Genomic DNA, 14,349 nt, shown 5'->3' with positions numbered 1-14,349 from the left:
CCCTTGGAGCAATCGATCTTAGATTCTCTTCCTCCACTTTAACTCTTTCTCAAAATAATTTCTCTCGAGAACTATGAACGTAACGATAATCATTCTTTTACTCGTTCATCAAGAGAAGACTGAATACGATAAGAGAAGAAGAAAAGAAAAAAGGATGAGAATAAAAAGACGAATGCTATTAATCAAAACGTAGATTACAAATCGCTAGTTTTCTTAATTTCTAAACAGATCGCAATATCATCTTTAATTCCAATTAGATTCAAAAAAACAATATCTATGACCTTTATATATCTTTAACTTTGACCTTTCGTATACCTTTTGCGGCTTGTTATATCTCGTCCAATTAGAAGACTTTCGTAGCAAATAAAACGCACAAGAGTAACAACGGTGCGCGAGATGAAAAATCCTTCACAAAAATTTCGTTGCAATTACTTCGAACACGCTTGAAACGCGAATCATGCTATGATACTCGACTGAAAGAGATTCTCGTTAAAAACCTATAACTTCATAACAGTAGAATGACATCAACGATAAAGAGGATTTTTGCGATACTTATACTTCCATGGCATGGGAAATAAACAGCCGCACTCGAAATAACAACGGAACTGACGGAGATTTTTGTGAGAAACTTTTTGACGTTTTCGTTCTCGAGTTGCGATAGCATTCGAGTTATCCGATTATCTTCTAGGACTAGTTCTAAAGTCAAGGTTTACGCTTTAAACTTGAGTTATGTAACATGAAGTCGAGTTCATCTTCGAGTCAGCTTTTATACTTTTCATATTTTTTTCTTTCTCCGTTTTGATCCAACGGACAACATTAGCGATTTCCTTTTATAATAATCTCCCCAAGCAATCCTATTAAACAATTTGTAATAAATATGTTTCCTATTTATGGAAGAATAATAATATAATGTTTCCTATTACACAATTTTTTCCATTTAGCAAAGAAAGCAAAAGTTAATTACGTGACATTAACGAACCCATGAATTAACTGGTCGCAAAGATATCGAAGACCTTGATGTTAATACCATCCGTTCGATATACCGTCAAAGAAATTTACCAATAAATGATCATTGCAAAAAATATTGAGAAGACTTTAGACATCATCTCAATTTTTCTATTACAGATCCATATAATTCATGGAAATAAATCGAATGTATGTACCTCCAATACGAGGTCGTAGAAATAAAAGAGATTGTTCGATTCGAACGCAAGTATTTCAATATCTCGATTACCATATATGGTATGATGGTTGATCGACCTTTATCGATCATTATAAACGTTTAGTGCTTAATTGAGACACTACAAAATAGCAACGTTCTAGACGACCTCTTTCAATCAACATTTTTTTCGATCAAAGGTAGTAGCTATCTCCCTCTCTCTCTCTCTTTCTCTCTCTCTCTCTCTCTCTCTCTCTCTAAATGCATTAATTTAAAAAAAGATGCGCTCTCGTTCAAAGGATAAAAGCGGAGCAGAAAGCCGATAGCAATCAATCTCAAATGGCCTTGTACCGAGGAAGGACGAGTCACAAATTTCGATAGATTCTATCGGATGATTCATCTTGCGTTTCTCACGAAACAACAGCGAAACGCATTTATAAATATACCACGTAGCGTCTTCGCGCATTCACCGCGTAATACGAATTAACAAGGATTTCGCTAACAGAATAATATTTCAAGGTACTTTTTTTTACTATCTGTGCATTCTTCTTACTATCCGTGTAGATCGTCGAGTCGCTATGTATTCGCTAATCGATGTACTAACTAGGCTTCGATGCCACTTAAGAAGAAAAAAGAAAAAAGGTACTCGGGATGTATCACGCGAGAACGAAATTGAACTGACTTGAAGACGATCGAAAGGATAAGGACACGACGAGAGAAAAATCAACAGAATTAGAGGACTGAGATTACTCTAGATCATAGTTAGAATCTTTTTAATGTCGTTGAGGAGGGAAGACCACTCGCGAAGATGAAAAAGGCGAAGGAGACGAAAAAGGCACTAAGGAGTGAGGTGAGACGATGGTAGTGGCAAAAGAATGGAGAGAAGAGAGGAGATACAAGGAGGATGGGCATCAAGTTGGTCGGTTGGCCTGGTAGATGACCCCCACCCTGTATAAAAGGCTTCTTCGACTGGCGACGACTTCAGTCTTTCAGTTCGGCTGACACACACACTGTGTACTAATCCGAAGATCATCTTAGGCCGAGGCTGAGAGAGAGAGCCTTTGGTAACGGCGCGACAACGAAGACGAAGGATGCCTTGCCAATAACAGAAGACAACAGCACTGCAGAATTCTCAGCAGGATTCTCGGCAAAATGCCTGCCAAGATGTGCCTTAGCCCTGCGATCTTTGCTTTCTTCACCCTGGTACGTCCCTTACTCTACGAAAACTTCAACGTGGATGAGCCTACTACTACTCGAGGCCAAGTGCAATCTCGTTTCTTATGTGGAAATTAAGATACAACAGTTTCGATAGTGCGCGCGACTTTCAGTGATCACCGATCGATTTCTATTTCTTTTCATCTCTTGATTTTTTCCAAAAAAGTGCAAAACGATCGATATCTCTTTTTTTTTTGTATCGTTATTTTTCTTTCTTTTCCTTTTCATATCTCTAATCAACTTCGATAGCATCGTCATCGAGAATTTATAAATTCCGAACGGGGGAATGGACCTTGAGGAATTCTTGAAAATAGAGTAAAAGTAAAATAATCGATCGAGCACGGTATAAGTACTTAGCGATATACAAACGGTTGAGACTACAAACGCAAATATAGCGATGATACGTGCTTACATCTGCGCTCGTACGTGCGCTGGTTCGCGCGACAAAATTCCAAAGGATTACGAAATCAACGGAGCATGTCGATTCGACTGCAAATAGAAAATCGCAAAAATCGATTCGACGAACAGCTAGTAATAGAGAAGCAGCGAGCTCGATTCCATCGATCGCGAACCTTTTAATTATGATATTCCAATTTAAAAGAAAAAAATCAAGGCTTACGATCTTTCGAAACAAAATGATATAATCTTTTTTTTTTATAATGATATTAATTGATCATAATGCATAAAAATCAAGTGTTTCGTTAAAAGGCAAATGAGAGATCGTAAAAGTGACTAGTCCTGAAAGTGAACGTCACCTTTCATTGATCTTGACTTCCCCATTCATCGGAGCAACAGCTGCACTACATTTCATTCATGATTCTTCGGCGACGCGTATCGGAGCAGTGTTACAAAGGCCAGACATAAACGTCTCGATTATAGGTGTATATGTATATACTAGAAGAAAATACGTGCACTCGTTAAACCTTGAACTTCTACTATCGGTCGACTAACATCTTCTCGCTTTATCGCGACAATTCCTCAAACTCGTAATACTTAGGTAATTCTGTTTCACTTTTTTCTATTTCGATAGATGATATTACCCCTCTGATTAAATTTGTTTTATCGGCATGTAACAATTTGTTTGTAAGCAATTTCATATAAAGTTTCGAATTATAGAAAAAAGAATCTAATTGACTGTTTTGTCAGAAGAATAGATTAAAAATCGAGAGAGATAAACGTATCGTTCTCATTCTTCCAAATATTTCATCGCTTATCTAAACAATCGATTAAAAGGAACACAACTCCATTTATAAGAAAAATATTGGATTTTTCTGTATCGTATAATTTGTTGATATAGTCAACGAATGAATTTCAGTCAATCATTCATCTGCTATCATGGATATCTGTTATATTTTTCTTTTCTCTTTTTTCCCAGTTTCGTTACGTATCGTTTTCGGGTTCCACGTGAAACAACGTCGATGATAAAAGTTTCGCAGAGCTAAATGGATATCGATGAGTTTTATGGCGAAAGAAGAAACTTTTACGTGGAATAGGATAAATTTAGATCGAAATAGGAAAATTCTTTTCAATTCGATGTCATCTGATTATCAAAGTTCTATTTACAACGATAACAAAGTATTTACAACGCGTTACAATGATATCCATTTAAACCAGACGTCTTCCATTGAAAATCCGACGATGATCGACGACTACCGGTCAAACCGTCGGATCTTTTTATCTCAGATCTTCCGAGAGACTATCTCTCGATGCAATCCATTTGTACTGTTTACAAATCCAAGGGAGAAAGAGAGATATAAATAGAAAAAGAGAGAAAAAGAAAGAAATGCAGCGTTTAACGATACGATACGGCCGGTTAAATACGAAGCTCGCTATCAGTTAATTTGTTCCGCATCAAAGCGTCTCCCATAGCTGTCGTTGCTCGTTACGCGCATCTTCAACGGCGTATAAGTGCCAATTTATGGCAATTTGCAAATGACAATTCGTATATAATTTTTTATTGGTAAATCCCTTGGATCTATTAGGGATTACCTTGTAAAAGGCCAGAAATTCAATGTCGATTGTCCGTTATTATCGCGCTTATATAAATGTAATAATTTCGAAATAGTCCCAGATGAAATAGAGTCGTGGGTTGTAAAGTCGTGGATGAGCAATAAACTAAAGGACCTCATGAAGTTGAAATAAATTTATTTAACATGTACCTCATAAAGTGCGAGCGATTATTTTTCGCGTTACATCAACTAGCGAGCATAAAAATTACTTTTACGAAGATCGAATGTACGGCCGACATTCTTCTGGTTACTCTCGCTGTTTAATAAAGAAAACCGCGAAACCACGAGCATGACTTAACGGACTTCTCGCTCGCACGATTCGCAACGAAGTCTGACAATGAATTTTTCTACATTCTACAAAACCAGCTTTCTTTCTGCAATACACCTTCTTGCTGTCGCAACAACGCGACAATAGACTTTTCAGACGTTCTATCGATTCTTAGTGGGTGATTGACTGCATAGTTAACATTACTTTGATGTTTATTCTATTACGCTCGATAAATTATTCGGTAAATTTATCTTATCATACATATATATATATATATATATATATATATATATATATTTATATGTATAAAGTTTAAGTAAATATCGCTGTTTAACGACGCAATGAAAAAATTTATTAAAAGGAGAGACCCAGTAATAAAATTTTGATGCCATTTTTTTCAAAACTGAACATTATCAATACAGGAACGTAAAAAGTATAGTATACTCAAGTATATCGAATAACGTTAACGTAAAACTATTTCATACGAAAAGGCAGAAATATCGATCATTAGAATTCTTCTTTCTACATTTTCTCGCTATCCTTCGTTCGCGATTTATAAAAGTGACTTTATCAGGATTAACAGAAATAATCTAAAGTTCCAAAATGGCATCCGGAATTCGAAAAGAAGCAAGTAACGTCTCGATAGTCTCGTGCAAAGGGCCAGAGCCCGAAAGTAGATGTTGGAAAGAGACAAACGATCATGAAAGAAACGATCTTGGCCTCTACAGCCGTCGGCAATATCGACGGTTGTTCCGTTACACAACTCGTTTAAGACTTTCACTAGAAAATGATGCGTCGATTCGTCTTTTCCGATGCACGAGTCGATACAACTTTGATGATCTGACCGGTAGATTTGCTTGTGAATAATTAAGATGGTATGAAAAGAGAAGAATGAGAGAGATAGAGAGAGAGAGAGAGAGAGAGAGAGAGAGAGAGAGAGAGAGAGAGAGAGAAAAGAAAGATCCGGTTTGAGGCCAACGAAAGATCAACTTCCGTAAAAAAGCATGGAAACTAATTTAATAAACTAAACGCATTCTGCTTCATTACTACAATCGATGATTACGAAACATTGTAGCATTTATCGATATTGTTCTTTCTTGTTTGTACCTTTCCAATGCTCTTATACGGTTCGCGTAATATAATTATATTATCGTTATTAATAACTACGTCGAAAGTAGTCACGTGGAGTAACACGCGACGTAAGGTCCGCCTGTTTTTTTTTTTTTTTATTCTCCTTCTTGGACAAGCGTATAATTTAGCGATCATCGACTTCTCGATAGGATGACGCTCTTCTTAAATGGCATACAAGTGATCTTCGTAATGGAATAAAAAACTTCTAATCGAAGAAAACGATCGTCCTTGATATCGAGCGCAATTAAATTCTAAACATTATCTCATCTTGTCGGACGTGTCGAACATCATCCTCCCACATTATCAATTTCTGGTTTTACGCGTATGGCCCAATGAAGATCTTCGTATCCTCAAGGGGATCTTACTTTCCCTTTTCGTAGGTGGAACAACAGAATCGCTGAGATCATCAGCCTCTCGAAAAACGATCTCGAGCTATACTATTCAACGAGGCGGACACGTGTCAATTTCAATGACCTATAATATCGCTCTATAAATGGATATTAAAATTGATCTCCTCCAAGTAGAAATATATCTTCGTGTAACTTTGTCTAACCGAACGTCGCTTTGTATCATCCACAAAACGAAATCTTACATTTGCATCGCGGAAAGAAAGATCGAAACCTTGTGGAAAGTGTTACGTGAAGTATCGGCGTTACTCTCACTGCTCGCTAAGTGTTGTAACGCCGAAGGAACTGACATTAAACGAAACGAATGAGTCTGAAAAATGAAGGATGCTCGCGTATAAGTACGTATACTCATAAGTTGGACGTATAGGAACCCAAAGACTTTTTTAACAAATTCGCTTTCCCTTCATTGAAGTTCTGTCCTGTACGAGATCGCACGTCACGATAAAAGCTCTATCGTTTCGAAATAAAACATCAAGTGGTATGTTGGCGGTAATACAAAATGAGCATCTTGTAAATTTTCCTATCCCTTTCGATAATATATTGAGGATCGAAAGCTAATATCAGCATTAATATTAGTTGGAGTAAAATACGAAAACACTGGATATTAATGATAAAAATTAAATATAGAAATATCTTTTCCAAAGGTTATTACCACTGTAGTGTCGCAGTTTACACAATTGGAAGAAAACAGAAAAGGCACGGAATTAATTTTAGACATTAGCGATGAACACAAGGCTCAATATTTAAATCAAAATTTTTATTCGAGTAAGTAAAAACATTTAAAAATAAAATTATTACAATAATGATAATATAACAATAACGTCAATTCGTTGAAAAAAATTTAAGTTAGAAACACTTTTTTCCAGATGCGTATAACTACGGTTATGAAGTGAATCCTAATGGACAATTTCATCACGAAGTGCATGGGCCAGACGACATTACATATGGATGTTATGGCTATGTAGATCCTTTTGGAAAATTAAAAACAACATTTTACGTAAGTGATGGATGGGGATACAGAGTAGTCCAGCCAGGGCAAAACGTCGAACTATTTTTTCACGAACATGAACATCATGAGAATAGTCAATCTCAAGAGAATGATAATAACGAGCGTCATGATCATCACGGCATTCTAACAGCTTGGGATAAGTTACATTTTCCACCCATCTGTGCACAATTTGAAGGGACGAATACTAATCCTACTGTGATACCACCATCAGAACCAGAAAGTAAGAAAATGTAAAACAAGCACTATCCGAATATAAGTATAAGTATAATTCATAATTTTCATTTTGAATCTGTAGCACTTGGGGCCCCAGGAATTCCTGGGATACCTAAATATCCTGCCACTCCTGGCACACCAGAAACACCATCTCGATCTGGACACCTCAAAAAATCAGAAACTCCCACAATTCCAAGAAGATCAGAACCTCCTGATATTCCAACGTCATCAAGAACTCCTAATCTTCCAGGAAGACCAGGAACACCGAGAAAACAAGAGATACCATCATATATCGAACGTTTTGAAAAGCCGGGCACACCAAAGACTCCTGAGTCCTCAAACATTCCAGGAAGACCAAAAACTCCTGACATTCCAAGTACCCCATCACATCCTGGATTCCCTAGAAAACCTGCAAGAGTAAGGATTTCTAGTACTACGAGCACACCAGAAAAACAATATTATTCGGAATATCCTAGCACATCTGGAACATCTGTCACCCCAGGAAAACCATTCCAACATTCATATCCTGGCACGTCTAGTATTCTTGTTATTCCAGAAAAACCATCGCAACCAGGCAGTATTTTACGTAGACCAGAAACTCCTAAAACTTCTGTTACTCCTAGCAAGTTAGGAACGTCGTATTATTCGAGCTATCCTGAAAGATCAAGAACTTCTGATATTCCAGCCATAATAGGAACACCATTGCATTTTACGTACCCTGATACATCAAGAACTTTTGTTACACCAGATAAACAAAACACTCTTGGTACTCCAAATTCATCCAGAATACCATTCATAAATCCTGATACACCAGAGACTCCTGGAAGTCCCGGAACACCAGAAACGCCAAGAACACTACCGCAACCTTTATACTTGAACACAAGAACTTTAAACAATACAGATAGAGAAGATACTCCTGCACGTTCTGAAGATACACCACCTTCGAGCCCTGACGTATCAGAAACTTCGGATAACTCAAACGAAGGAAGTAATTCTGGAGTAGAAGCACTATCATCTCCTGCGTATTCAGATACACCAGACACATCATCGCATCCTGTATCCACAGGAATAACGTTCCATCCTGGCATACCAGCGACTTCTGCATATTTGGGTGCAGCAGGAGCTTTTAGTACTCAAGGTATACCAAACCCTCAAAATATACCCAACATTTCTGAACATATTCAACCTTCGTACATTACAAATGAATTAGACTATCGCGAATTAACAACTCCACTGAATCCTGTAACTCCTGACATACCAAACATAATTTACTCTTTCTCGAGAACAACTACCGCAGACTCATTAAATCTATCATCGTCTTCTTCGTACCGTAACACCACAGACAATGTTATAGTAACACCAGCAATCTCACAACCATCAACATCTTCTGGAATTCTTGGCGTTGCTATAACAACAGGAACTTCTGATATTTCTGAATTTCCTGAGATAATAAAAATACCATTTCTTCCTGAAATCCCTGACATATCAGAAAGACCAGATACTCTTAGACAGATAGACACTTTTGCGTGCCCAAGCACTTCTACACATCCAAGCACTTTTACACAGCCAGATATTTCTGAAGACTCTCAAAAACGTAAGTGGCCACACACAGTTGCATTTTCTCAAACATCATCCTATTCTAAAATTCCTAAAAAATGCGATAAAAGTACTCAAACAATGTCTAATCCATTTCAATCTATAATCAATACAAAACAAAAGAGACCAACCAGTCTTGAGCTCAATAAAGGAAAAAAAGCACTTAAGAGACGCTATAATTTCCCTGAAATACTGTCGCTTTCTGGAAACCACTCGCAGCCTACATATTCTGGCATACAATGGACTTCTGGCATTATCGCAGAACATGGCATGCCATCTATTCCTATGACGAATACACCAGAGATTTCTAGTAGTCAAAATATTCTTGAACAGGCTGGAGTTTCGAGTACTTCAGATGGATCAAACAGTCGCGGAGATAAAAGATCACCGCGTCCTTTAACCCCTGACATATCAAACACATCAATAAGTTCACGATTAGCATTATCTTCTAGAATACTTTCCATTGCAAGGTCACGACTAGTTCTTAACATTCCTAAATTTTCTCGCCCAATAAGAACACTATTCCATCCTGAAATACCTAACAGACCAAGAAGACCAGACACCTCTGAACAGTCAAACATTACAGGACAACATAACACATCAGAAATAACACAACCTCCTGGACACTCTGCCACTCTGCCATATTGCATTCATAGTATTACAGGAACTCAGAGAAAAAAATTATCATCTTCTACATCTTCAAGTATACCAGAAACATCAATGCGTTCGGCAAACGCTGACAAACCATCAACTCCACAAATTACAGAACAACTAACAAGAACACTATCTGTTACACATTCGAACACACAAGAAACATCATTATTATCTAACACAGCAGGGTCTTTTAATTTACCAAGTAGCTTAAAAATTACTAAATCATCTAAAAAACCTGTTAGAGAAAAGACTTCTAGTTCTACAGGGCTCTATCGTCCTATAAAGATTGAAATTTATAAAGTAGATACAAAAGCCGATCTTAAAAACATCAATACATCGAAAACAGTACCAGATACTTCTCTTTTTTCATCTACAATAGATTCTCCTGCACAATTTGCCATACGAAATACTTCTCATACGTCACGTAAATTAAACTTTTCTGAATACATTGACAAATCAAAAGAAATATCATATGATGAACACTCTCGCATACCACCATATTGCATTAATGATATTGCAGAAACTCCAGAGAGACTACCATCTTCTGCACAGTCGGGTGCATCAGAAACATTTTTGCAGCCTGGACAGTCTGGCATACCATCGACTTCTGTTACCGCAGAAATTACAACAGGAACACCACATCTTGGATATTCGAATACACCAGAAACACCATCGTATCCTGTACACATTGACACATCATTGATTTCTGCTAATGCAAAAACCTCAGAAAAACTATCACCTCTTGCACATTTGGATGCAGTAATAACGCCAGTATACCCTGACCCATCAAAAACACAACCGCATTTTCAATACTCTGGCACAGCAGGGATTCCTAGTTCTCCAAGTAAATCTACAAGTTCTGAACAATTTGTCATACCAGAGATTATTATTACTCCAAGTACTCCACGTACCCCATATATTAAACAATCTGACATATCAAGAATACAAGCGTATTCTGAGGATGCTAACATCGCAGAGACTTTTAATTCTACAGGAGAACCACGTCATCCTATAGAGCTTGCCGTAAAAGAAGCATATAGTACCTCAGATAGAGAAGCCAATCTTAGAGGCACTTACACATCAGAAACAATGTCAGATACGCCTTCTTCCGATACACCAGGCACTCCAGAATATATTAGCACATCAAAAGTAACTGAACATTCTCGCATACCACCGTATTGCATTCATGATATTGCAAGAACCCCAGAGAGATCACTATCTTCTACACAATCGAGTGCATCGGAAACATTTTCACAGCCAGAACAGTCTGGCATACCATCGAGTCCTGTTATAGCTGAAACTACAGCAAGAATGCCATCTCCTGCACATTTGGGTACACCGAAAACATCATTGTATCCTGGATATCTTGGCATATCGTTAATTCCTGCTATTGGAGAAGCACCAGCAAGAACACCATCTCCAGCACATTTGGGTACACCAAAAACATCATTACGTCCTGGATACCTTGGAATAGCGTCGACTCCTCCGATTGCAGAAACACCAGCAAGAACGCCTCCTCCAGCACATTTGAGTACACCAGAAAAATCATCGCGTTCTGAATACTTTGGCATAGCATCGACTCCTCCTATCGAAGAAGCACCAGCAAGAACACCACCTCCAGCACATTTGGGTACACCAGAAAAACCATCGCGTTCTGGATACTTTGGCATAGCGTCGACTTCTCCTACTGCAGAAACACCAACAAGAACATCACCTCCAGCACATTTGGGTACACCGAGAACACCATCGTATCGTGTAAACTCTGATAATTCAAGAACCGAAGCGCATTTGCCATACGCTAGACCGGCTGGAACTTATAGATTTCCAGGTAGACCAAGACGTCCTAGTCAATACGTTATAGCAGATACTTCTGATACTTCAGATACATCTGGACATCGTGACACATCAGAAACGCAGCCATATTCTGAGACTCCGGAAACTTATGATACTTCGAGTAGACAAGACATTCCTGGATATAGTGATACATCAGAAACACATCCGTCTCCTGAATATCATGATACATCTTATACTTCAAATAGACAAGATACTTCTGGATACCATGACACCTCAGGAACAAAATCGTATTCTGAATATCCTATCACACCTGGAGCTTCTATTTCCCCTGATAAACTAAGACCTTTTGAACATGGCAGAACAAAAACTTCTTCAAGTAGAGTAGGCCATACTGATCATCGTGGAGGATCAGGAGGAATACAACATGCTGAATATCCTGACATGCCAGAAAGATCTAATAGACCTAATAGACCACGCTATCCATCTTATACATCACACTCAAGCTATAATGGATCTCTTAGATATCCGTCAACTTATCCTAGCATTCCGAGAACAAGCGGAAGACCAGGTTTATTTGGATTCCCCGAGAAGCTGGATGGCATGCTTCTTGGAAAATCAAGTATGTATTATTTTTTTTTTTTGTAATAGCAGTTTGATATTATTTATTATTTTAAGACTTAAAAAATTCGCTAAGATTTACATATCAGTAATATAGATCACAGTTAATGTTATGGTATAATACAACTTTATATTTAAAATTGAATACAAATCAGACTCGTGTAAATGTATTTTTTTATAAATTGTAAAATCTTATGGATTTTCTTACCATGTTTTTACTTGTAATGGTTTTTATATACTTTTATAGATTACCCAATTCATATTGGATATCCTTCTTATCTCAATGGTCCTGAGGACCTTGTTGAACCAGAAGGATCTATTGGAGACGTCGGTGGTGATGGTGAACCAGGCCCGGATGGTCCATGGCCAACCGGATCTCCAGGACCTGACGGACCATGGCCTGGTGATCCAGAATATTACTCAGGTGTAATTCATTCCGCGCAATCGCGATCTCGTGGTCCTGTGAAATTTGTACAGCTCAAATCGTATACACAGATAACTAACAGTTCATCGATAAAAACAGGTTTTCCAGAACAAATTAATTTAAAATCACTTATAAAGTCGAATTCTAATTTTGCTAGTACGATAAGTAACGATAAATTGTCAGAGGTTTCATATCCTATCAAAGTAAGCGAAGTCGTTGATTTTGATCGCAATAGATTTAAGACCCAAGAATATGAACAAATTGATGAAGGAAATATTAACCACAATGCGAAAGAAATTAATTCATTGATGCATGATACATTGAAAACGTCAGGTCATCTAAAATACACATTCTCAAAAAATCATACGGACAATTTGGAAAAAGATGAAATTACTGATAAGAATATTAAGGCATACGGCTCGAAAATTGAACATAAGCAAAATAATCAATATGAGGTAATAGATGACATTAGACGAGCAGAAGAACCGAAAGAAGACTTTGAACAATTCTCTGTTCATCGTCAGAAACAATATCGAAAAGAATTTAAATTTCCCGTCAATCATACTTTTGCATCCCAAGACATTATTAAAGATGCACTAGATCAATCTTATAAAATAGGCCATCAAGGAAGCCGCCTTATAATGCATACGAAGTTCGATAGATATGAAGAAAACAAAGGCCGAGAAAATATTGATTCTCCTGAAGAGCAAACTATTGCTGTCATAGAACAGGTAAATACATCGTCCGAGGCAGAACAAATAGATCATAGTATAAACGCAACGGGAGTTCAACCACCACATTCGATCAATGTTAAGCCCTTTTCATTACCCCTAGGACCGAATCCACAAGCTTGTCCTTGTTATTTAGTTGAGTCGTACAAGGAAAATGATAGCACCAGCAGCACGACATCCATTCCTCTCATTGGTCAGCTTGGATTCATCCCTGTCATTTTTGTACCGTACTGTCCCGGTAATAAGGCAGATAGTCACAAAATGAAGCTTATTTATCCCTCCGCAACACCCGTCCCATACGCATGCAATGCATGTGGCACGCCAGATGAAAACGTAGAAACAAAACTTCTTGGCTTACAATTAGATCAGCTTGGCAATATTGAAAATTTAAAGAATATCTTGAGTGTAGCCAATCTTGGATTTTTAAATGTTCCAGTCAGAGCCCTTACTGAGAAGAGAAAGATCAGAAACAGGAAAGTAGTATGAAGAATCTAGTTAACTTATTCATATTAATATACAAAAAATAATATTTTTTGCCGGGGAAGAGAAGTATCCGCTCTTATGAGAATTAAATATGAAATATTGGAACTATCCCTCTACCAGCTGCAGGTCAGCTGATAGATTATTGGTCGATTCGATGATATTGAAACTTAAACATTACTTATTGTGCATGATCGTTAAGAATGCATGTCGACTGACCGAGCTATGTATATACTATATTAAACGACTGACTATAATTATCCGTGCATGAAACATCGATGAGCATATAAGTCGTTCGTAGATTAATGTTTTTATTATACCGACGATATTTTTAAATTACTCTTTATTTTAAATACGGCGACAATGCCACTTAATGAATATTAAGCTTGAATATATACTTTTCCTCCACTATGTACTATTTTGTCGCATTTCCCAGGAAAACGCAAAAACAAAATTATTCCGTATGCCTTATACACAATTTTAATTATATATCAATGCGCTTGACTATTTCTTTAGACGCATGAATATTGTGCGATACAAATATTGATAAATGAACATTAATCGCTACACATATATACGTGCGTGTGTGAACAATTATTTATAATATATTAGAACAAATAAGAGATAGTTAATATAAATTG

General features: G+C 37.3%; 1 protein-coding gene across 1 annotated transcript; it reads left to right on the top strand.

The window, feature by feature from the left end:
* The first annotated feature begins 2,008 nt into the window (after window positions 1–2,008).
* Window positions 2,009–14,117, top strand: LOC122634155 (mucin-12-like). Its single transcript, XM_043822808.1, has 5 exons — window positions 2,009–2,362; window positions 6,834–6,954; window positions 7,056–7,418; window positions 7,494–12,074; window positions 12,321–14,117. Exons 1-5 carry the CDS (start codon window positions 2,312–2,314, stop codon window positions 13,712–13,714), a joined length of 6,510 nt encoding a protein of 2,169 aa, XP_043678743.1. The 5' UTR covers window positions 2,009–2,311; the 3' UTR covers window positions 13,715–14,117.
* The last annotated feature ends 232 nt before the right edge of the window (window positions 14,118–14,349 follow it).

The sequence above is a fragment of the Vespula pensylvanica genome, chromosome 1 (genome assembly GCF_014466175.1).
Source record: "Vespula pensylvanica isolate Volc-1 chromosome 1, ASM1446617v1, whole genome shotgun sequence".
Taxonomy (NCBI): Eukaryota; Metazoa; Arthropoda; class Insecta; order Hymenoptera; family Vespidae; genus Vespula; species Vespula pensylvanica.
Note: the sequence above shows the minus strand (reverse complement) of the source record. Positions and strands in the feature narration are given on the sequence as shown.